Consider the following 22381-nt stretch of genomic DNA (forward strand, 5'->3'; position numbering starts at 1 on the left):
TGGAAAGAATGCTCTGGAAAACACTGTTGGCCTGTGAGCTATTGCTGTGTGGAGGTGACCGAGTCACCATCATCCCTGTCCCTTCAGGGCTCTCATCCCTCCATGCCTGGATCTGTCCTCCCCTGGAGCCAAGGAACCTGTGGAGCCAAAGAGGAGAGAGACTGGGAGAGGGTGTTGGGGAAGAAAGAGGGAAAAGAGGCCTGCCTGGGGGTGGGGCCCACACTGACTTGGGCTCACAGTCATCCCGGCCATTTTACCTGGGGAAGGATGCCCCAAACTGACCCAGGCTTGAGCTCTCCTGGCTATTTTGGAATTGGCGGGGGAGTGTCTGAAAACTGGGAAAAGGACTTTAAAGAAGGACCCCTTCTATGTGCCCCCAGCTCCCCGCTCTGCAGAAGGAAGCAGGCCCTGCGGGGGAAGGGAGCATCCGCCTGGCCCCACCCCGCCCCGCCCGGCCTCTGCTCTCAGTGGCTTCTTTCACTCATGGGGTATTTTTACTTTTCCCTTGTTCCTGTTACATGATCAAAGGAGGGAGGGGAAGCTAAAAGCGGCAGTGGCTTGCCCAGCTCTCTGGAGAAGCTCAGAAAAGGCAGGCCTGGTGGGACTGAGGGGTGGACAGGGACCTGTGGGCAGGGGCTGGGACCTGGTACTGTGTGAGGGAGGTCTCACAGGGGATCTGACCAGCTTGGACTCCAGGCTCTTGATTCTAATCTGCGGGTGTTTGTCTTTCTCCTCTCAGAGGCCTCCTTCCCCCATGGTCTCTGTCCTTCCCTGTGTGTGTGTGTGCGCGCGCGTGTGCGTGCGTGTGTCTGTGCACACGTGCATGCATGCGTGTGCATGCACTGCTCAGCCCAGACATGCTCCAGCCTCAAGGAGAAGCCAGTGTGAGCCCTCATAAAGGATCTGGAAGCCTGAGCAGGGCCTGACTGTCAAAAGCTGCTGTGCATTGATCTGCCAGCCTGGATCTGCCCTGCTGTAGCCCCGGCACACGGCCTGTCATGATGCCAAAAATCCCTCCGTTTGAAATTCATGGAAACTGGTCATACACTCACAGGATGTTGGAATTGGCAAGGCCTGCGAGATCCTCTGGGCCAGCACAGAGGAGCAGCCAGGGGCATGGGCAGCCTGCACAAGCTCTGTGCCCCTGGCTAGATGTCACTTAAGCACTTGGTGCCTTGGCTTCCTCATCTGTGAGAAAGGGATAAAAATACCATGTGGCTCATAGGGATGTGAGGATTACATGAGAAAATGTAGGTAAAGCACTTAGAACAGTGCTTGGCACATGGCAGTGGTTGTCATTTGCTGTGATTTCTCTACGGGGCACCGTCAGCATTTGGACAGGATGATGTTTCACCTCGCAGTCTCTCCCACCCACAGCTGGCCAGTCAGCATCTCTGCCCCCCACCTGAGCATGGGCAGGTAGCTGACTCTCCGCCATCATTCCAACAACTGAATATATGTCAGCAGGGGCAGTATCGCCCCCAGATTGGATTTCACTCCAACCCACCCATTTTACGGATTTTCCTGAGGACTAGGAGGGATGCACCTTACCTCCAGCCACTGTGGCAGAACTGTGAGATTTGGCTGTGGCTCTTCTAGTTTCTGTCTTCTGAATTTCCTGATACTGGCATTGGCAAATCATACCCGACCTCCTGTCCTCTCCATAGCCATCTAGGACAGAGATCTGGTAAACTTATTCACAGGAGGGTGTGAGTGATAGACAGCTCCATACAGGTGCAGCGCCACCCCCCCCCCACCCCTTGTATTTTAATGGCTCTTACGCCTTCCCCAAAGCACTGGCATTGGCTCCCAGTCTTAGGTCCCTGGCTCCTGGCTCTGGGGGAGAGGATGGTATTGAGAAACTTTCTGTGGGCTTTGCTGGGGCTTCCCCAGTGTGGCTGATACGGCTTCTGGTCTTGGATGCATCTTGACTGGCTGTGTGACTTTGGGAGAGTTATGTGATGTCTCTGGGCAACCGGTTCACCTGCAACATGGGGCCAGGGAGAATTAATAGCCATATTCTTGGTTTCTGAGAAAGTAATGTGAAGGGAGCATTTTGAAGAAGGTGTGAAATGTGAAATGAGGGTCTGGAAGGCCAGAGAAGCTCAGGAGCTGAGGCTGGACTCTGGGGCTCTGCAGCTTCCTTCCCTCCCCTTGGCCCAGACTGGTGCAGTCAGGGCCTCTGCTGGAGGAATGACAGATGGGAGGGATGGCACTGAGACCACTGCTTGGTCTGGATGGAGGGACCACATCTTTGGGGAAGCCTCTTAATTCCATCATAAGCTCCTCTTTCAACTGCTTGGGGAAACCGAGGCACAGATGGACAAGTGGCTTGTTGGTCTTCATTTGACAAACCCCTGGGGAAGGGGTCCTTGGGTTTGACTCCCAGCCAAGCCCTGACTTAGCTTCCATTCCTTCTCCCTGTGGCCTCCTAAGTGGTAGGGAGGGAGGTTGCTGGCTTTGAGTGGGGAGGCTGGGGTGAGGGAAGGAACCCCCAGGAGAAATTAGCCCAAATTAGCAGTGAGAATGAGGAAGGGCTGGTGTTCTCTGCTCTACCCTTGCAGATAAATATTTAATCACCACAATAATAATGATGATGGTCTTAATAATGTGCAGTAGCTCAGGCCGTAACCCGAGCCCCGCTCTCAGAGGAAGGAAGTGGGGGTGGGGAGAAAGGGCAGTGGAGAAATGGAGAGATGAAGAAAGTCAGGAGAGGGAGGGAGGAAGGATGTGCAAGCTGAACAGATGCTTGCTCCGGTGCAGGGGCTGCTGGGTTTACCCTCTCTGCCTGGGGTAGCTGTGCAGCTGGGGTGGAAGCCGGAGAGTACAGGGTCTACTTTGCGCTCCCTGATTCAGGATGAATATCCAGAACCCCCACAGCCTCAGCTCCTCCCTGGCCTTCCCTTGGCCTTCAGAGTGAGCAGCTCCAGCCTGCACCACCACTTTCCAGGATGATTTCCTCTTGAGGGGGCCTTACTTGCGTTTCTGGGTCTCTTGAGTCCCTGAAGAGCCAAAGTGTCTCGGGTTCCAGAGCTGAGAGCAGGGAAGCTGGGCTGCAGTAGGCGTTGTCCAAGCTTTTCTGAGCTTGTAATTAAACTGCACACTCCCTGTGTGACTCAGGCAAAATGCTCTCCTGCTCTGGGCCTCAGTTTCCTCATCTCTGTGATGGGATTGGGCCCATGGGACCTGTTTCTTGCTCTCCTTCATGTGGGTGTGTTGAGAAAGGCCCCTGTTCCTCCCAAGCCAGTTCCAGGCTGTTCCTGGGGAGTATGCTCTCTGATACCTGGGCTACTGATGGCAGTGGGTACAGGCCTTAGGAAGCTTCAAACATGACCTAATTTCTCCCTTACACGCTCCCATTTAAGCCAGAGTTGAGAACGGCAGAGAGGAAACCACGTTCAGGAGATTTATGGAGTCTTTGGTGATAACCTCCAGCATCTCCTTCTCTCAGACTCCTGATGAGAGATGAGACTAGCTAATGTCTTCTTTGGGCTGCTGTTTGATACTCTCTCTCTCTCTCTTCCCCTTCTAAGGTTGGTAAGAGGAGAGGATTGGAGCTGTTTTCTCCTTGATGCCAAGATACGCCAAGCTAGGAGCACTCTGCCCATTCCACAGTCATCCACCGAGAATAGGCCTGCAGGACGGGACGAGGATCAGAGCCTCCCTGCAACCCCGGCCACTGCCTGCCGTCTGTGGGCCTGGACTGTGTGGGCAATTGCGCTTTGCCCGACTGACAAGGAGGAGGTGGGAGAGGGCAGCAGCATGGGCCACGCGATTGGCTGCCCTCAGTCCCCCTGCTGCTGAAGCTGCTCTGCTCATGCTTACCCAGGCTGTGGGGCCAGGGACCTGCCAGGACTAGGAGTGGGCCTGCCGTTCATGGGTCTCTAGGGATTTCCGAGATGCCTGGGAAGAGAGGCTTGGGCTGGTGGTGGGCCCGGCTGCCCCTTTGCCTGCTCCTCAGCCTTTACGGCCCCTGGATGCCTTCCTCCCTGGGGAAGCCCAAAGGCCATCCTCACATGAATTCCATCCGCATAGATGGGGACATCACACTGGGAGGCCTGTTCCCGGTGCACGGCCGGGGCTCAGAGGGCAAGGCCTGTGGAGAACTTAAGAAGGAAAAGGGCATCCACCGGCTGGAGGCCATGCTCTTCGCCCTGGACCGCATCAACAACGACCCGGACCTGCTCCCCAACATCACGCTGGGCGCCCGCATTCTGGACACCTGCTCCAGGGACACCCATGCCCTCGAGCAATCACTGACCTTTGTGCAGGCGCTCATCGAAAAGGATGGCACGGAGGTCCGCTGTGGCAGTGGCGGCCCACCCATCATCACCAAGCCTGAACGTGTGGTGGGTGTCATCGGTGCTTCAGGGAGCTCTGTCTCCATCATGGTGGCCAACATCCTTCGCCTCTTCAAGGTCAGTGCCTTAGTTGGTTCCCCGAGGTGCTCTTCCCCCAACGGCCTCTGCCCACCACACCCCAGGATGCCAGGCCTGGCCCACCAGCCCCTTTCTCCTCCTATTTTCCTCGCTCCAAAGGACAGTTTTTTCCTCGGAGCAGTGTCTGAGAATTTGGGGCAGCTCTTCCTGGTTTCAGTATGTTGTCCTGTGGTCCTGGCGTAGGCACAGCAGAGTGAAAGGCATCAGGGAGGGACCCAGCCGTGTGGCGCTGACCGAGGTGCTGAAACAGCACCTGCCGCTGGAGGCTCAGTGAGCAACTCCTCTCGGCGGAATTCTGCACCAGGAGGGAAAAGGATGTTCTGAAGAACGACAGAAGGGAGGAGGAGATAGGCAGACAGACAGATAAAAAGATAGGCAGGTGGATAGACAGAAAGGCAGACAGACAGATAAGAAGAATGGAAAGATGAGTGCTGGAGGTTCCCGGGGAGATGAGACTTTTGCTTTGACGTTGTTTTCAAATAATTGCAATTCCCCAAAAAGATATGTTTTTCTTCTGGGTAGTTGAGGAAGCCCCTTGTGGCCCTCTTGCCCCACCCGAGGTTGGAAAAAGTGTTTTCATTTTTTGGATGGGGTGTGGGGCTGCTGAGCCTGCGGAGAATGCAGATGAGGACGGGAAAACTGAGACCTGCAGGAGTAGGCGGTCTCTGTTTCTGGTGCCCTGGGCCCTGAACCAAGCTTTCCTCTGATTTCCTTCCTTCTGCCCTTCTTCCCTGCACACCTTTCTCCCTTTCCTTCTGGAATCCCTCCCAACCCCCTCCTCGCCTCCTCCTTTCCTCTCTTCCTGGGGCAAGAGCTGCTGATTTGCAATTCAATTGGAGCCAAGTGCTTCGCTAAGCTGCTAAAACAACTGAAAGCTACCGGGTAGAGAGAAAAACATTACAAGCATTTTACCAATAATTATGTGCCCGCTTCTCTCTTGGAGCCTGCCTTGTTTGCTCTGTGTGTGCATGCGCGTGTGTGTGTTTGTGCGTGTTTGTGTGTGTGGGGAGTGGAGGAGAGAATGCGGAGAGGAAGAGGAAGGGACACTGAGGAAGCTGCTTGGTCCCTCCCTCACCCTGGTGTCAGATTCTTGGCCTCTGGAGTTGACCTTTGTCTCCCCAAAGTCTCCAGGGGTAGGGAGTGGACCGAGAGGCTGTTTTGCACCAGGCATGGTGGGGAGAGCTGAGGCTGAACCCCTCTCACTGGGACTCTTTCTCGAAGCCATTAGCCCACCTCCCATGATGCATCAGGACTTGAGGGGCCTGTCTGGGTGCCCGCACAGAAGTGAGGATGAAGGGAGAGGATGGTCCCAGTGTTGGGGTTGGGGTGAGGAAGCTGGTGGGCTGGGGTGACAAAGGGAGGAGGCCAGAGTTGTGCTCAGAGTTGTCACATGTCTGGGTGGGGCAGGACTTTTGCCATTGGCTGCTCTGGGGCTGAAGAGCACGTGTGCCCTATCCTGTGTATATAGCCCTGTCTCTAGTATGCTCTGTGGGCCTTGAACATGAGGCTTTTCCTGGAGTGTTGGTTTTACTTGATGATTTGGATGAAAACATAATTTTAATTTTAAAACAAATGATGAATTATGAAGAGTGCAAAAGTTGTATGTGGTTTAAATTTTTTTTTTTTTTTTTTAATGATCAGTGGTTTAACCTGGTTGTACGTAGTTTGAAGATGAAGCAGGGAACTTGAAAAAATTTCTGCCCTTGCATTAGGCAATTGGAGCAATCCCCGGGGGCTGTGTTGCTCTGAACGTCTTTCAGAGTTCCCTGGCAGGAGGGTTCAGGAATGGGTAGCCTGGCTCAGCCCTCCCACCACACCCAGTTTTGCAGTGGGGACTGGAGACCAGAGGAGAGGCAGAGCTGGCTGGGCTGTCCCAGGCCGGGGCCTAGTGATGGCTCAAGCCAGATGAGTCATCACTTCAGCCCGCCTGGCCCTGGCCTGGGAGCTGAGGCAGCCTGGGCCGTCCAGCAGAGGGGACAACCCCTGGACTTCTCCTTGTCAGCCTGGCAGGGTGGGGCACAGACCCCCAGCCTCCAGGAAGGCCACCCCACAAGTGAGGCTGCTGCATTCTGTTTATCTGAGATTGTAAGTAAACTCCTCTAGTGACTCTGGGTCTTTTAGAAAGATGGTAAAACAGCCTGGTCCAGTCCTTGAAGCTGTGCCATTGGTGAGGGTCCCCTCTCCCTCACCAGAGGGAGGTGAGTGCCTACTTTACAGGGAGGTGGAGAGGCCGAGAGGAGCTGAGCTCCTGCCACTTGGCACGTGATGAAGGCTCAAGGGACCATCACTCAGCGTTAGATATTAGAGTATGTTCTTGGGAACATAGATATTTTGAGATGAGATGCTCCCTGCCCAGACTGGGGAGTGGGCTGCAACTGCTGTGCTAACCTCTCCCAGGAAGGGGAAGGGCCAGGTGGGGTGAGGTGCCTGGGGTGAAGAGCCTTACTATCCTAGGGGTTCATAGTGTCCTCTGTTTGTCTGGCCACAGAGGAGCATGGTGCAGTCTCAGTTTGGTCTGTGCCTCCTCATAACACAGGATGGAGTGGTTGGGGCCAGGGTCAGGAGCCCCCCAGGCTGTACAGACAGCGCCGCAGGACCAGGAGGTAGAGACCTGGGGAGTGGAGCAGAAAGCGGGAGAGAGTGTTAGAGCTGGGTGAGGGAAGGGAGGGGTGGGGAGAGGTAGCCAGCCGGCTGTGGCCTGCATTCCCTGGGTCCCTTTTAACATCGTTAATGTTCCAGGCTGGCGACAAGAGGCCTCCTCAATAATTAAACTGATAGAAACAAGAGGCTGGGTGAGAAACTTAAAAGCCACTTACAGAAGCAAAAAGATTGAACTTTGGGGAGGGAGGTTGGGAGCAGGAGCCTCTGGAAGGAGGGTGAGCGAGGGATACCTTTGGGGAGGGGTCTTGCGCCCACCGCCAGGTGTCCATTTAGGAGGACACCACTGCAGCCCCTGCCCTGCTCCCCTGATGATGGGTTAATGTGGCCTGCTGGGAACCTGGCACCAGAGGCTGTGATGACAGCTCTCCTTCTTGTAAGAGGTGGACTTCCGGTGCTTGGCTCAGAGGGGAGCCCTGGGTTTGGGGGCACCGGGTGATTTACTGCATGGAGAATGCTAATGGGGTGCAGTTGGGGCTAGGCTGGGAGCAAAACTCACAAGTGGCAGAGCTGGAAGGGGCCAACCTCTTGCTCTGCAGATGTGCACGCTGAGCCCTGATAAAATGACAGGGAAGGGCTCAAAGCCAGGTCCCCTCCCTAGGACTGACTCCTGGGAAACTGCCTGCTCAAATCAGCTGAGTCGGCAGTAGGACTTGAACGTATCTTTGTTGGGGACCAGAAGGCCTGACTCTGGGAATTCATAGGTCTGACAGCTTCTATCCCTGACTTCCCTGCTCCCACCCCTTCTTTCATCCAAAATTTGTCCCATTGTTTCAGGACAGGGTGTGCTGATGGGTGTGAAGAATAATACCTTTTGGTGGGCTCCTAAGCCCAGTGGTTGTAGCCTGTACAATGCACTGTTGTGGGCCCAGCCCAGGTTCTGAAGCAAGTCAGACCTGGGCTTTAATTCCTGAGCCACTAGTTACCTCACCTCCAGTTACCATGTCAGTTATTTACACCATAGTGTGAATGAGCCCGTAAGACCTGGGCACAGTGTCTCCCAGCACTTTGGGAGGCCGAGGCGGATGGATCACCTGAGGTTAGGAGTTCGAGACCAGCCTGGACAACATGGTGAAATCCCGTCTCTACTAAGAAAACAAAAATTAGCTGGGCGTGGTGACATGCACCTGTAATCCCAGCTCCTTGGGAGGCTGAGGCAGGAGAATTGCTTAAGCCTGGGAGTAGGAGGTTGCAGTGAGCCAAGATCGTGCCACTGCACTCCAGCCTAGATGACAGAGTGAGAGTTCGTCTCAAAAAGAAAAAAAAGGAACTTTTCCTGAGAGCAGTCATTTTTGGGAGAGGGGGTGAAGAACAGACTGGAGACCCCCCGGAGGGAAGCAGTTTCCAGATTCTGTACCTGTAAGAGCTCAGAGGGATCCAGAAATTGTTTCTTTGAGTCTTCTATTTATTTTGCAGTGGAGAAAGCTGAGGCTTGGAGAAGGGAGCGCTGTACCACACGGGGGCAAGCATTTGGACTCTGGAGCCAGGCAGCCTGGGGCCTGACCACCCTGGCAAACTGCTTAACCCTTCTCTGCCTCAGTTTCCTCATTTGTAAAATGGGGATGATAATGGTGCCAGCCTCACAGGACAGCATGGGGATTCAGAGTTAAGGTCCAGCTAGATGTCGTGGCTCATGCCTGTAATCCCAGCACTTTGGGAGGCTGAGCTGGGCAGATCGCTTCAGGTCAGGAGTTGAAGACCAGCCTGGCCAACATGGTGAAACCCCGTCTCTATTAAAAATACAATAATAAGCTGAGCTGGGCGTGGTGGCAGTTGCCTATAATCTAGCTATTTGGGAGGCTGAGGCAGATGAATGACTTGAACCTGGGAGGCAGAGGTTGTAGTAAGCCATCGCACCATTGCATTCCAGCCTGGGTGACAAGAGTGAAACTCAGTCTCAAAAAAAAAAAAAAAAAGAATTAAGGTCCAAGAAGGCCTAGCATGGTTCCTGGCACACAGTCAGCCCACAGGAAATGTCACTGCACAGCTTGTAGCTGGGCCTTAAGTCAGCATGAGGGACTCCGCCGATGCGGAAGAGGATGGAGCGGGCAGGCAGTGACAGACGGTGACCTTTAAGGCTGATCCCGGAGAGTTCCCCACCATCTGCTGGGCCTCTTGTGTCTTCCTGCCTTGAGCGTAGAGCTCAGTGTTGAGACTGAGCACACAACTTAACTTTGGGTAATGAGAGTTTCTTGCTATCATGAAATGGGGGTGTGGAAAGGGGGAGCATGTGCCCTCTAGGCTCTTGGCTGCTTCTGGAGCTGAGGCTAAGGGTGTGGCCCTGGGGCAACTCTGGCTTAGATCATACAAGATGTTCTGTGAGGACGTGGCTTTGTGTCTTTATGTGTTTTCACTACACATCCAGGAGGGGTTCTAGTGAAAGCCCACCCACCCTCCTGTAGCCTGCCCATCTTGACCAGGCCAAGGAACCTGGAGGCATTTTTGACCACTGTCTTTCTGTTCATCAGCTCACCCTGCAGCCTCCACTTTCAGAACCTGTCCTGGACATGACAGCTCCTCATGGCCTCCACCCCAATAGTCTCTTATCCAGCCCATTATTGAAGCCCAGTCTTTCCTCTCTCGACTCCAAAAGGCCTCTCCACAGCCAAACCTCCACTCAGCAGCCAGAGAGATTTTTCTAAAACCCAGATGGAATCCATTCAACCCTCTGCTTAAACCTTTTATTGACTTCCTGTTGCTCTTAGATTAAAACGTGAACTCCTTTCCTGTCCGACAGGCCCTGTGCTACCTGATGCCCCTGGCGTCCCTTTGTCCCTCTGGGCACTGCCCACACCAGTCATACTGTTTTCTTTATGCTCCTTGAAGACACCAGGCTATTTTCCAACCGCAGGGCCTTTGCACCTGCTCGCCTCGCCGTCTGGAGTCTTCTCCTCCCACTCTTTGAAGCTGGATCTTCCACATTCAGCCTTGGGCTTAAATGGCCTCTCTTCAGAGAAGCTCTCGGGCCCCTGGCTATTCTGTCTCTTTCCCCGTTCTTCTCCTTGAAGGTGCTCATCGTAGTTACAGTCATGTACGCATTTGTTTGTTTTCCTTTTTGCTGTTGGCTCCTCCTCTAGACAAGGGCTTAGCAAGGAGCCAAATGTGACCTGGTTTCGTATAGTTCATGAGCTAAAAAAGGCCTTTATATTTTAAATGGTTGAAAAACAAAATAATAAGAAAAATAATGTCACGATACAGGAAAATTATATGAAACGCCAATTTCTGTGTCCATAAATAAAGCTTTATGGGGACACAGCCATGCCCATTTGCTTATGTATTGTCTAGGGCTGCTCTTAAGCTACAAGCACAGAACTGAGTAGAGGAGACAGAGACAGAGCTGGCCTCTGCTAGGCTCTATGCCCCACCTATAGGACTTCCAGCTGGTGCAGGCCCCTGGTGGTCCTCAGGAAACCTTCACCAAATGGACTCATGGAGGGATGGGGAGTGGGAGAGAGGGCTCTGCAGCCCCCATGTCTGCAGCAACAGCTGGGCAACTGAAGTCTTGGGAGTCCCCTTCGAGCTCCTGGCTGTGGGGATGGGTGTGGCTGGACCCACCTTACCATTGGGTCAAGCCAGGGCCCACCAGTGCCCGCTACTGGTGGCATCCAGGGTCAGCTGAATGTGTTTCTTCCCCCCAAAACACCTTCTCCAGGTCCTCACTGACTCAGGGAATTCCTTTCACCTAAAGCTTTGCTCCCTGTTAAAGGAGATCACCATGTCCCATTTTAGGCTGTCATTAGAGATTTGTCCCAACAGGGCTTGCTCTGTAAATGTTGGGGGGGTACATGAGGGACTCTCTCTGAGAGGTGACTGAGGTGAAATAATTAAACCATTTACATAGCACTTACCCTGTGCCGGGCTTGACCTCACCATCACAGCAACCCTGGGGGCAGGTATACAGTTGTTATCCCTATTTAGCAGAACTGAGAATGAAAGCACAGAGAAGCTAAGCAACTTGCCCAAGGTCACACAGCTAGTAAGTGGTGGAGCCCGGATTTGAGCCCAGGCCGTCTGGCCCTGAATCTACCTTTTTCACCACTCTGCTCTCCTGCTTCTTGACCACCAGCTAGGGGTGGGTTTGAGACCTGGCCTCATGCATACTTACTGCATGGCCTCTACAAGCCTCAGTTTATTCACCTGTGAAATGGGTGTGATGATGCCCAGCTGGCAGAAGTGATAATGTGCCCAAAGCCCTTAGGAGGTGCTCGGGGAGGCTGGGGATACAGAATAGGATTCGGTAGACGCTGGAGTGCTCATGAGGGCCTGGGGAAGGAGAGAAAGGGGTGTCTGAAGTAGGTCTTGCTGAGGGTGACTCTCAGGGCCAGTTCTCCTGAGGGGAGGGCAGAGAAGCTCCCTGCCGTGACAGTCTCTCTTTCCCCCAGACCCCACTGTGGTGAGAGCCTGGGAAGGGGAACCTCCAGACCAGAGCCAGGCCTGAGCCAGGATAGAGAGGGGAAGGGGTGTGGAAGGAGGGGAACCCTGGCATTGGGCAGCCCCAGCAGCCCTAAGGGGAGGCTCAGAGTCCCCCTGGCTACTGGCAGCCAGTCCTCTCTGTGCCCTTGGGCGGGCCCTTCCCTATGGATTGGGGCCAGTGGGGTAGAAGTTGCTTTGCTTCAGTGGGTCTCAAGCCTGGCGGCTGGTCACAGTCATGGAGGGGTTCAGGGAGCGTTGGATTCCTGGATCCCCAGCGGGCCTGTAAGACTGTGAGCCCAGGTCTGTTTCTGGATACCTAGGAGCCCAGTTGGCCTGACCCAGATGCCTCAAGTCCTTGGTTTTCTTTTCCAGGGAGTACCCCACCCACCCTGCAGTCCTCTTGAGGCTGCTTCCTCCGAGGGGCACCCTGAGGTATCGGGGGTGGGTTTGCAGTGGAAGCAAGTGGGATGTCAGCTTTAGCGTGCGGTGACTGGATGGGCAACAGGCTCATTCCTGCAGTTAAAAGGCAAGCGTGGAGGCCTTTCGGGGCCTCTGGGAAGACCTCCTGGAGAGGCTATGGAGGGAGGCCCCGTGGGCTCTGGAGCCCAGGTAGGAGCTGGTGGGGCCTCTGGATGTGATGCAAGGCATTATGGAAGGGCTGAGGTGGGGGCTGAGTCGGAGGGGTGGTCCTCAAGTTAATGACTGCTGGCTTCTGGCTTCCTCTCTCCCATCTGGAACTCAGTTTGTCCATCTGTAAAGAGCCATGCATGTATTTGTTCACTTACTGAAGCTACTGGCCATCTCCTTCGTGCCCGGCTCTGCAAGAGCAGTGGTCCATCTCAGCTGCACGCTGGAATCACTTGGGGAGTTTAGAAAAGCCTCATACCCCAGCCCACCTCAGGAATTCAGATTTTACTTGTCTGAGATGGGGCCTGGGCTGCCCAAGTGATGACAGGGGCATTCCAGGTGGAGAACCACCCCTCCAAGTGAACTTTATCAAGCAGGAAGCACATGGGCGATCCCTGCCCTGGTGGGCTTCCACACTGGAGGGAGAAGGCAGGCGGTGAGAAGGCAAAGTGTGTAGTGTGCATTGTCAGGGCAGCGGCTCACTGCAGAATCACAAAGCGAGGAGTGGCTGGAGAGCCCCATGGGAGGGGAGGTCAGTCTAGACAGGGTTGGTGGGGAGGCCTTGTTGCAGAGTGGACACTTGTGCAGAACCTGAATGGAGTGGAGGGCCGCCCTGTGGCTGTGAGGAAGAGTGTTCTAGGCAGAGGCAGTAGCATGTTCCAGACAGAGACCCAGGGGCAGGACTCTGCTTGGCTGTTGATCTGAGCTGGGAGCTTGAGCTGCCGGTCCAAGACAGTCCGGGGAGCCGGGAGAAGGCCTCCAAACCCCTCCTGATCCTTCTTGCTGCAGAGGGTGTCATGGGAGGACAAGTTACCAGGTCTCTCAGGACCTCTGTTTCCTCACCTGTAAAGTGGGTAGATGGTCCTTGAGCAGCCCTTGTGAAGCCACAGAGGTGATGGCCCCTGTGAGAGGCTCCTTCTTTCCCTGGGCTCCTACCCTGATGGCTTTTGCATACCTGGGCCTTCCTGGGCCTCTTCAGACCCCATCCCACTACTCCCCCCAGCTCCCAGCCTGAGGATGGACAGACTTGGGCACTGGATACCAGAGAGAGGAAGGGCCAGCCAGATGGGGAGCCCTGAGGGGCAGTACTGTGGTGGCTGCCGCAGGGGCCCTGGGGCCAGCTGGCCTGGATCCATACCCCTGCTCTGTCATTTGTTGCCTGGGAGAGCCTCTCTGTGCCCCAGTTTCCTTGTGTGTAAAATGGGGATGCCTGCAGCACCCACCTCACAGGCCCCGTGAGGATGAAATGCCTGCAAGCAAGGGCCAGGGCAGTGCCTGGCGCGTAGACTGTGGAGTGTGGCACAGAGCCCCGGCTCTGGAGGCGGCGCGTGGGAGTGGTGCAGATCCCAGCCCCAGCAGATCTGACCCTCCTGGACCCTGCTCATCTCAGCTGGGAAATGGGCAGAAGCAGGTGCACCTTTCAGGGTATGGTGAAAATGCAGTGGGAGCTGGCACTGTGGCGGCTCATGCAGGGCCAGGCCATGTTTGTTCTCATCTCCTGTGGAAGGAGCATTCAAAGGGGTGTTGAGGGGTGTGGCCCGAGTCATGCAGGGTGGGGAGCTTGGTGCTGCGGGGGTGCATCACCGCATTGGACCAAGGGATGACTCTGATAGGTGAACCAGAGCCTCCTTGCCTGGGGACTTAGTGACCTGGGGTCCTCCAGTCCTTCACACTGTTGGTTCGCCCAGCTTGGGGCCTAGGGTGGTCTCTGGATCTCTATGCAGGGCAGGGCTGAGGGTCCCACCTTGCCAGTGAAGCCACCCATGGCCCAGGTCCTGCTTTCTGGGCCTGCCTCTGCTGCTGACTTGCCGTGTGACCTTGGGTGACATGGCTGTCCTCTCTGTAAACAAGAACACGGGATTAGGCAGGCTCTGACCCCGCTCCTCCTCACCCGGTCACGCTCGGTGCTTTCCATGGCCTGCCTCCTGGCCCCGCTCGGGCCGTGTCCTCCTGGAATGCCCTTCTTGCTGCCTTGTGGGCAGTTAGACTGACTCAAATCCAGCAGGACTTTCCTGACCTTCCCAGGGCAGGTGGGGCCTCTTGCAGGAATCCGTCTCTCCCAACAGTTCCTGAGCACCTTGAGGGCAGGATTGGGCTGAACTGCTCTTGGTCATACTCCCAATTTCAGTGCCTGGCCCAGAGACACACAGACAGACAAACTGGGGAAGCCACCAGCCCGGGGCCTGGGTGTGGGACTGAGGGACACCCGCGGCAAGGGTGGACCCCCCATTAGTCTTCAGGGTTAGCCCCACCCTGCCTCCCCCTGCCCACTACTGAATGAACTGTGTGCCTTTATTTTTCTCCCAACTTACTAAACTAGCATTTTTATGACCCAGACATGTTGGAAATGAAGGGAAGGCAAATTCCGCTTTATATTCCAATTGACCTTTATGCTTGCCACTCTCTGGAGGCCTGGGCTGGGGGAGGTGAGGAGAGGCAGGGCCGGCCTCCATGCTTGGTTCCACAGCCCGCAGCGCTGTTGTAGGGAGGAGAGCCGGGACACAGCTTTGTCCCCTCTTCGCCTGTATGTCTCCGGCTCCCTGCCTCCTTCTGACTGTGGCTTTGTGTTTTCCTCTCATGCCCTCCACCCCATCTCTGTCTTCCGCCTGGCACCTGTTGGACTCCTTGTTGGAGCTGGGCTTCCTCTCTGTCTGGGTGATGTGGGACGGCCTCATCCCTGGTGGCCTGTGGTTAAGGGCTGGAGGCAGACCAGCTGTGAAGCCCACCTGCTCCTTGCGGGACACCCCAGCCTCTCGCCTACGTGGCTACCCACCTGCTTGCCCGCCCGCCTCTTACTTTGATTATGGCTTCAGGCATCTCAGTACTGAGCACTTCCTGGTGGGCACCCACCGCACCCAGACCCCTCCCTCTGACTCAGGGTGCCCCTCGACCCCCCGACAAGTCTTAGCACAGCTCAGGGCCCTGCTCTCCTCGCCTGTGGGGGTGAGGAGGACTGGCTCTGCAGACTTCCAGGGACTGGAAGACACCAGGCTGGGTGCTGGGCTTCAGAAGAGAAATGACAGCCTAGGTCAAGCCTTGGCACTGCCACCTGGCTCTGTGGCCTTGGCAGACCACTTGCCCTCACGGAACTCAATGTCCAGATCTGTAAAATGGGTAGGGTGGCTGCATTATCTGGAGCAGCATGAAGTGACTGGCTCAGTGCCTGGCACATCATAGGCGCTCAGGCAACAGGAGCTGTTGTAAAGTGGGCCCGTGTGTGAGGACGAGACGAGATTCTCCTTCCTGTTGCTCCTCTCATTCCTTCATTTCTGGACCTCAGTTGTCTCCAGGCCTCAGCTTCTCCCTGGGGTCTGCTGAGAGGTGGTGCTCCAGGAGGAGGAATGCTCTGCCCAGCTGGGCCCCTGCCCCAGCACAGGTGCCCTGAGCAGGGATCACACTCAAAGGTGCTGCCTGGTCCTGGTCCCCAGCCAGCTCCAGAGTGCTCATCAGAGCTGAAATATCCTGGAGGGGGAGCTCTGGCTGGGCAGAGTGGGGCCCTAATGGGAGCGGACAGACGTAGCACTTACCTCGTTCTCTGTCTGTGGGGCTGTGGCTGAGGGGAGGATGGGCAGCATTAACCGCAGTCAGGACCCTGGAGAGGGTGGTGTTTCTGTTCAGTGCAGTCCCCTCCCTCCTTCCCAGCTCAGGCTCTGGAAGCATTCAGGGAGGCCAGTGAGGTCCCCACAGCAGAGCAGCCAGAAGAGAACAACGCTTCGTCCCGGGGAATGAATTCCAGCTGGAGACCCTAGCCAGGGGAGGAATCTGAGGCTTGGGACTGGGGGCTATGTGTGAGGGTGAGTGGTTTCCGGGGTCAGGTCTGTTCTGAGAGGAGGCTTCAGCGGGAAGTGGAGTATGCGTGGCTCTCGCCATGCGGCCTTTTACTTTATTGAAAACCAGTGGCGTGTTCAATGTGGGTCCGTCGCAAAGGGCTTTCTCTCTTTGACCAACGTGTGTGTATATTTTAATAAATGATTTCAAACATAGGGAAAATTATAGAGGATAATATAATGAATTACCCTGTACCCAAGACCTGGCCACATATTGCTGTCTTGCAGTAACAGCTGCAAATTGTTTAAGAAAGAAAACTTTGCAGGCCAGGCGCAGTGGCTTACGCCTGTAATCCCAGCACTTTGGGAGGTTGAGGTGGGCAGATGATGGGGTCAGGAGATCAAGACCACCCTGGCTACCATGGTGAAACCCCATCTCTACTAAAAATACAGAAAAGATTAACTGGGTGTGGTGGCGCACGCCTGTAGTTTCAGCTTCTCGGGAGGCTGAGGCAGGAGAATCGCTTGAACCCGGGAGGCGGAGGTTGCGGTGAGCCGAGATCGTGCCATTGCACTCCAGCCTGGGTAACAAGAGCAAAACTCCATCTCAACAATAACAACAACAAAAAGAGACAAGATATCCTCCTCTGTCACCCGGGCTGGAGTGCAGTGGTGTGATCATGACATGCTGCAAACTCAACCTCCTGGGTTCAAGTGATCCTCCTCCTGCTCGCCTCTGGAGTAACTAGGACTACAGGCGCAAACTACCACATCCGGGTAATACATGGTTTTGAAGGGATGGGGTCTCAAACTCTTGGCTTCAAATAGTCCTCCCACCTCAGCCTCCCAAAGTGCTGGCATTACAGGCGTGAGCCACTGTACCTGGCTCATCTAGTGTATTTTAAACGTGATAAAAACAGGATCGTGTTGCGCTGTTCCACTTGCTTTTTTGGCTCAGCGCCATGTGGCCTGTGGTTGCTGTGCCCATTTTCTTTGCTGTGTGGTGTTCCACAGTGCGACCATGCCCCTGTGCAGTTACTTGTTCATCCTCCGGCTGTGGGCGCCCGAGTGGTTCCACGGTGATCTTTCTGCTTCTACAACATCCTTGCCAATGTCTCCTTATGCTCTGGGGAGAGCTCCTGGTGGCGCATGCCCAGGCATGGCATTGCAGGCCCGTAGGGAATAAGCCTCCCGGTCTCTCCCGATGCCACCCTGTTGCTCTCTACATTCTGTGCAGGAAATGGCTTCCAGTTCTGCCTCCCAGTTGGAATCCCCCAGGGCTTGTTAAACACAGGTTTTTCACGAGGTGCCAGGGTCTATTAATGTAAAATGGGGAGTGGGAGAGTCGGGGAAGGCTTCCTGTAAGAGGAGGATGAATGCTGAGACCCTGGCTAGGACTCAGTGAGCTAGGATGTGAGCTAGGCAGGACGCGGGTGCTGGCCGGCAGAGAGGTCATTCCGGGAGGAGGAAACAGCCAGGACGGAGGCCCGGAGGCCCGGAGAGAGGGCGTGATGTGCTCGTGTGTGGAGGTTGTCTGTCCTGCTCCTGGGAGGCTGCTGGGGCTGAGAGGGTGATGTGGCAGGAGCTGGGGACATGACATGGGTGTCTTCCTGCCTGAAGTGGTAGCTCTTGACAGCCGGGTCCCTGGTTGCAGCTGGAAGGGGGTTTGTGAGTGCGAGGAAATGTTAAGTGCCTTATAAGTACTTTGATTATTTTAAATTCCTTAAGTGGTTTTCTAAGATGGTCCTAAGTATCCCAGGGACATAGACACAAAATCAATTAGGAAAGTACAACAAACCCAACAGGGGGAAAGAAGGGGAAGCCGGGAGCCCTCACCACCTTCCCTCCCTCCCTCACCCCCACCTGGTCTGTCAGCCTGGGCTAGGACTCCCTCCCTCACCTCGCAGCCCCGGGCCAGGACGCCCCAACCCCTGTGCTGAGGCCTTGTGGAGGGAGAGAGTGTGCGTGCTGGGGAGGGGTGCCTGAGGGTCTCCTTCAAAGATGCTTCTCTCTCCTGAATGACCCTTTATTCGGTGGCCTTGGAGGAGACTGGGTTCCCCAGGCGTGGCTTCCCCCTCAACCCCACAGATGCAAAATCTTTGGGCGTTCTTTTAAGTTACCATATTACTGTTTGAATGCATCATACATTCCCATGGCTCACTCTTCAAGGTACCAAGAGACAAGCCCCAACCCCAGCCTGGCCCTGGAGGCAGCCATTATTCCCTGCCCACCCTTCTAAAGAACCTCAGGCCTGTGCATGAGCTGGGCTGCGTGTCACATGCCTCCAGAGGCTGGGTTCTTTGGAGATCTTCACCGTGGGCCTAGGGTAAGAAGGGGATTAAATGCATATATATGGCCCCCACATTCTGCCAACCCTACTCCCCTCAAAGCTGCAGCACCTGCTGAGTGACGTTGCAGCATTCCCAAGGACATGCTTGGTCAGTGTATAAGGACCTTTTTCTTTGTGTGGCTGTGTAGCGCTCCTGCTCTGGTCTCCTCATGATGGACATTAGGTGGTTTCCAATCTCAGCTCCAACAGAGCTGCGGTGGAAGTCTCTGCATGGGCCACTTTGCACACCTCTGCAGGACAGACTCCTCCCCATAGAGGGCTGGGTCAAAGGGCAGGTGTGTTTGCAATTTCCATGGATGTGGCCGCCTCGCCCTCCTGCCAGGGAGGGGCAGGGCTGGTGCAGTGCTGTCCTGTGGCCGGGCCTCCACCTCTGCAGGGCATGGCCCAGAAGGAGGCCCTGTGGCCGATCTGACCCGGCCTCATGTAGCAGGTCAGGGACTGTCGCCCAGGCTGGAGTGCAGTGGTGGGACCTCAGCTCATTGCAACCTTCACCTCCTGGGTTCAAGCAATCCTCCTGCCTCAACCTCCTGACTAGCTGGGATTACAGGCGCCCATCACCACGCCCGACTAATTTTTGTATTTTCAGTAGAGACAGGTTTTTGCCATGTTGACCAGGCTGGTCTTGAACTTCTGACCTCAGGTAATCCACCTGCCTCGGCCTCCCAAAGTGCTGGGATTGCAGGTGAGAGCCACTGTGCTCAGCCTCATCACCTGTTTCTTTTGTGGAGCTCCATAGAATCTGGAGGGATGAATCACACATTTTTATTTGTTTTAACAAAGAGGTGTCAATATGAGAAAAACAAATCTCGGTTCCTAAAAGAAATGAGGCAGAGAACCTGCTGGAAGTTAAACAGCAAGTACCTGATTCAACCATGAACATTTTAATCTTCATGAGAGATTGTTAGTGGCTTTGGTTTCAGTTCGTACAGTTGTATTCATTTGGTAAATGTTTACTGAAGATCTGCGACAGGCCCTCAATGTTGCTGTTGAACAAGGAGGTGGGTTTTTCCTTCGCTTTTGTTTGGTTTCCCGTTCAATTAAAAAATGCATATTTTATGTGCACCTCCGGAAGTAGCATGTGAGGATGGCCCACGGTTTTCAGGACTTTCAGATGCCTGCTGTAGGCGGCTTCTGGGCGTTTCTTAGAAGGTTTCTTGTGGGACATCGGGCCTGGTGGAGAACGGTAACAGGGAACTCAAGGATAAATCCCAATAGTTGACGATTTACAGGCTTTCACAGTCACTTCTTAATCATTCCACACAAGAGTCCTACAACGCAGTCAGGGCAGCTTTTTTACAGATGAGGAAACAGGCCCAGTGAAGTTAATGTGTGTGGGAGCACCTCAGCCAGTTAGAATCAGAGCTGGACTTAGAATCAGGGTCCCAGGCCCCAGCACAGTGCCCTGCCCCTGCACACACCGGTAAGTCATGAGTGTGTCCTCTTAGTCCAGCGGCTCTTAGTGCAGGAGCCTGTGGCTGCTTTGCAGGCTGGAATCAGGTCAGCCCTTGCTCTATCCCATTACGCATGGAACAGGCAGCTGCGGGTCCCCGTGTGAGTGTGGCTCAATGTCCCTTGGCCCCTTCCTGCTGTGGTGGTTATAAGCCTGCATGTTTGTTGCAGCCTTGGAAGAAAACAGAAAAGCATGAAGAAGCAAACTGAAATTGCTCATTCATTCTGCTATCCAGGGTGACAACCTTGATATGTGCGTGTATTTCCTTCCAGCCTCTCTTCTGTGTAATTTACCAAATTGAGATCAAAACATCTATATGGTTCTGTAGCCAGCTTTTGTCCACTAGACTACAGTGGTGAGCATTTTCCAATATCCTTGATTAGTCTTTGAAGCCTGGCATTCAATGGCTAGGTCATCACCCATGGTGGGGGGGCCCTCACATCTTTCATGTACCATGTCTTGCTGGTGGCTGGTTGGATGTGAGGTCTTGGGGCTGCTTCCCTGGATGCATCTGTGCATTTCCAGTGGCCTCTCTCTCCATGAGGAGATGCGATGGTGTAGCCTTGGGTGCTGGGTGGTGAGGAGCAGGAGGTGGGAGGCCCTACCTAATGGGAACAGTTATCCTGGGAAAGACAGGTGCTCAGGTGAGCTCCCCGTGGGGGCAGGTGGGGAGGTGGATGTGGCAGGTGGAGCGTAGGCAGCAGCCAGGTCTCCCAGTTGATACGCGGGGCCCTGGAGAGATGTGCCAGATGAACTGCAGGCATGGGAGCCAGGGACTGTGGCTTCACTTCATGCCTGCTCAGGATGAAAGCCCCCAAAACCCTGGAAATTAAACTCAGGGATTGAAATCGAGAGTGGTGGCTGAGGGAAGGGGTGGGCAGGGAGCCAGGCTGGCATGGAGGGATGACTTCACAAGTATCCTTCACCATGGACAGGTAGGGCTCATGGCAGGGGGGACTGGGGGAAGGAGGCAGACACCCCTGGGGCTCTGAGATTGGCATGGCCTTGGAAGCCCTTTTGGGCTGGCCCAGCCTGTCTCACCCCCCTCATCTTCGTTCCTTCTCTCTGGCCCTGCCATTTTCAGTTCCAGTTCCCCGGGGCCAGTCTCTAAATCCCTCTAGCTTCCCATCTGCCAGCTTCCGCTTCTGATGGTCCACCTGCCCTGAAGAATGCTGTGTCTGCCTTTTCATTCCTTTACATTTTTCTTTAAAATGGAGGTATAACTTATACACTGTAAGATACACAAATTTCAGGTGTACGACTTGTTGAACTTTCATAAATGCATGTGCCGGTATCAGATAGAGAACATTCTCAGTGCCCCAGAAAGCTCCCTCGAGTCCCTCCTCATTAACATCCTCTCCTCCCCAAGGGTAATCAATAGCCTGATTTCTAACTGCGTAGACTGGTGTCGCCTGGTTTTGAGCCTCATGTAAACAGAATCGTGCAGTGAGTTTTTTATGTCTAGCTTCTTTTGCTCACATTGTCTGTGAGAACCTCCTGGGGTTGGGTCTGTTGGTGGTTTGCTCGCTTCTATTGCTCTGGACTATTTCATTGTGTCACTGTTTGGGTAATTCATAATTTACTTACCCTTTCTGCTGCCACTGGACATTTGGGCTGAGTCCAGTGTTTGGCTATTATGAATAGAGCCGCTCTGCACATTTGTGTACATGTCTTTTAGTGGATGTAAATGCTCGTTTCTCGTATATATATTTTTAAGTGGAATTGTTGGCTCATAGGCTGCATGAATGATTAGCTTTAGGAGATATTGGCAATCATTTTCCCAAAGAGACTGTCCCTTCTTGCCACCTTTCTTTGTGTTGGTAATTTCACATGTGTTCTGAGGCCCATCTCCAATGCCCTCCCTTCTGCCGTCCTGAAGAGAGTAACACTGGTCTCTGGGGTGTCAGCTCTACGAGGCAAGGTCATGTCTCTCTTCTTCCCTGCTCTGGTCTCCAGTGCCTGGAACCTAGTAAGTGCTTAATAAAATGAATGGATGGATTTACGTGCCTGGTGTGTGCTAGGTGTTTTACACAGGTTATCTCGTGCAAGTCACCTGGCTGGGAAGTCAGTATCACTGGCCGCATTTTACAGGTGAGGAAACTGAGGCTTGCTCAGAAAGCAGCAGAGGCCTGCAGTGCTGCCTGTCCCTGAAGCTGGTGCTCATTCTGCAGTTCTAGGCGGCATGTGTTTGGAATTTCTTGCTCTTTTTCAGCTCGCCCACTTTGATTTCACTCGGCCTCATATTCTAGTCCGGGGGTTGTTGAATTAAATCTCGTGGGTGACCCAGTTAGTTTGTGACCCAGCCAGCTCCTGAAGGATCCATCAGCTCTTTCTTCATTCTGAGCCTGTGCCCCAGAATCAGGGATTTCCAGGTTGGGTAGGGGTAGTGAAGCTGCAGAAAACCCACTTGTATATAATTAAAGCCTTCTTCTGGTGCGGCCGACATCGGTACCTCATTTTTACCTCTTCAGAGTCCGTTTCCATTTATTGACTGTCTGTGGGGGCCACAGTCTGGCCACCATCATTTACATCCTCTGAGTGGTAACAAATGGAGCCCAGGGAAGTGTGGTGTTGTGTCCACAGTTCCTCCTTGAGCCTGAAGAGCTGGGGTGAGAACCTTGAACTCCTCCCCCAGCCTCGCGCTGTACAGTTTTTTAGGGAGGACTGGGAGCAGGCA

The 22381-nt window shown here is 54.4% G+C and overlaps 1 protein-coding gene across 4 annotated transcripts in view; it reads left to right on the forward strand.

The window, feature by feature from the left end:
* Window positions 1-22381, forward strand: part of GRM4 (glutamate metabotropic receptor 4) — a 121932-nt gene that overhangs the window by 8617 nt on the left and 90934 nt on the right. For all 4 annotated transcript variants that reach the window (XM_064361154.1, XM_064361157.1, XM_064361155.1 and 1 more), the window contains exon 2: window positions 3534-4418. In XM_064361154.1, the coding sequence (XP_064217224.1) occupies window positions 3900-4418 (519 nt within the window). In that variant the 5' untranslated portion in view covers window positions 3534-3899. The remainder of the gene's footprint in view (window positions 1-3533; window positions 4419-22381) is intronic.

This window comes from Aotus nancymaae, unplaced genomic scaffold (assembly GCF_030222135.1).
Source record: "Aotus nancymaae isolate 86718 unplaced genomic scaffold, 86718_ANA_hifiasm-v0.15.2.pri h1tg000040l, whole genome shotgun sequence".
Taxonomy (NCBI): Eukaryota; Metazoa; Chordata; class Mammalia; order Primates; family Aotidae; genus Aotus; species Aotus nancymaae.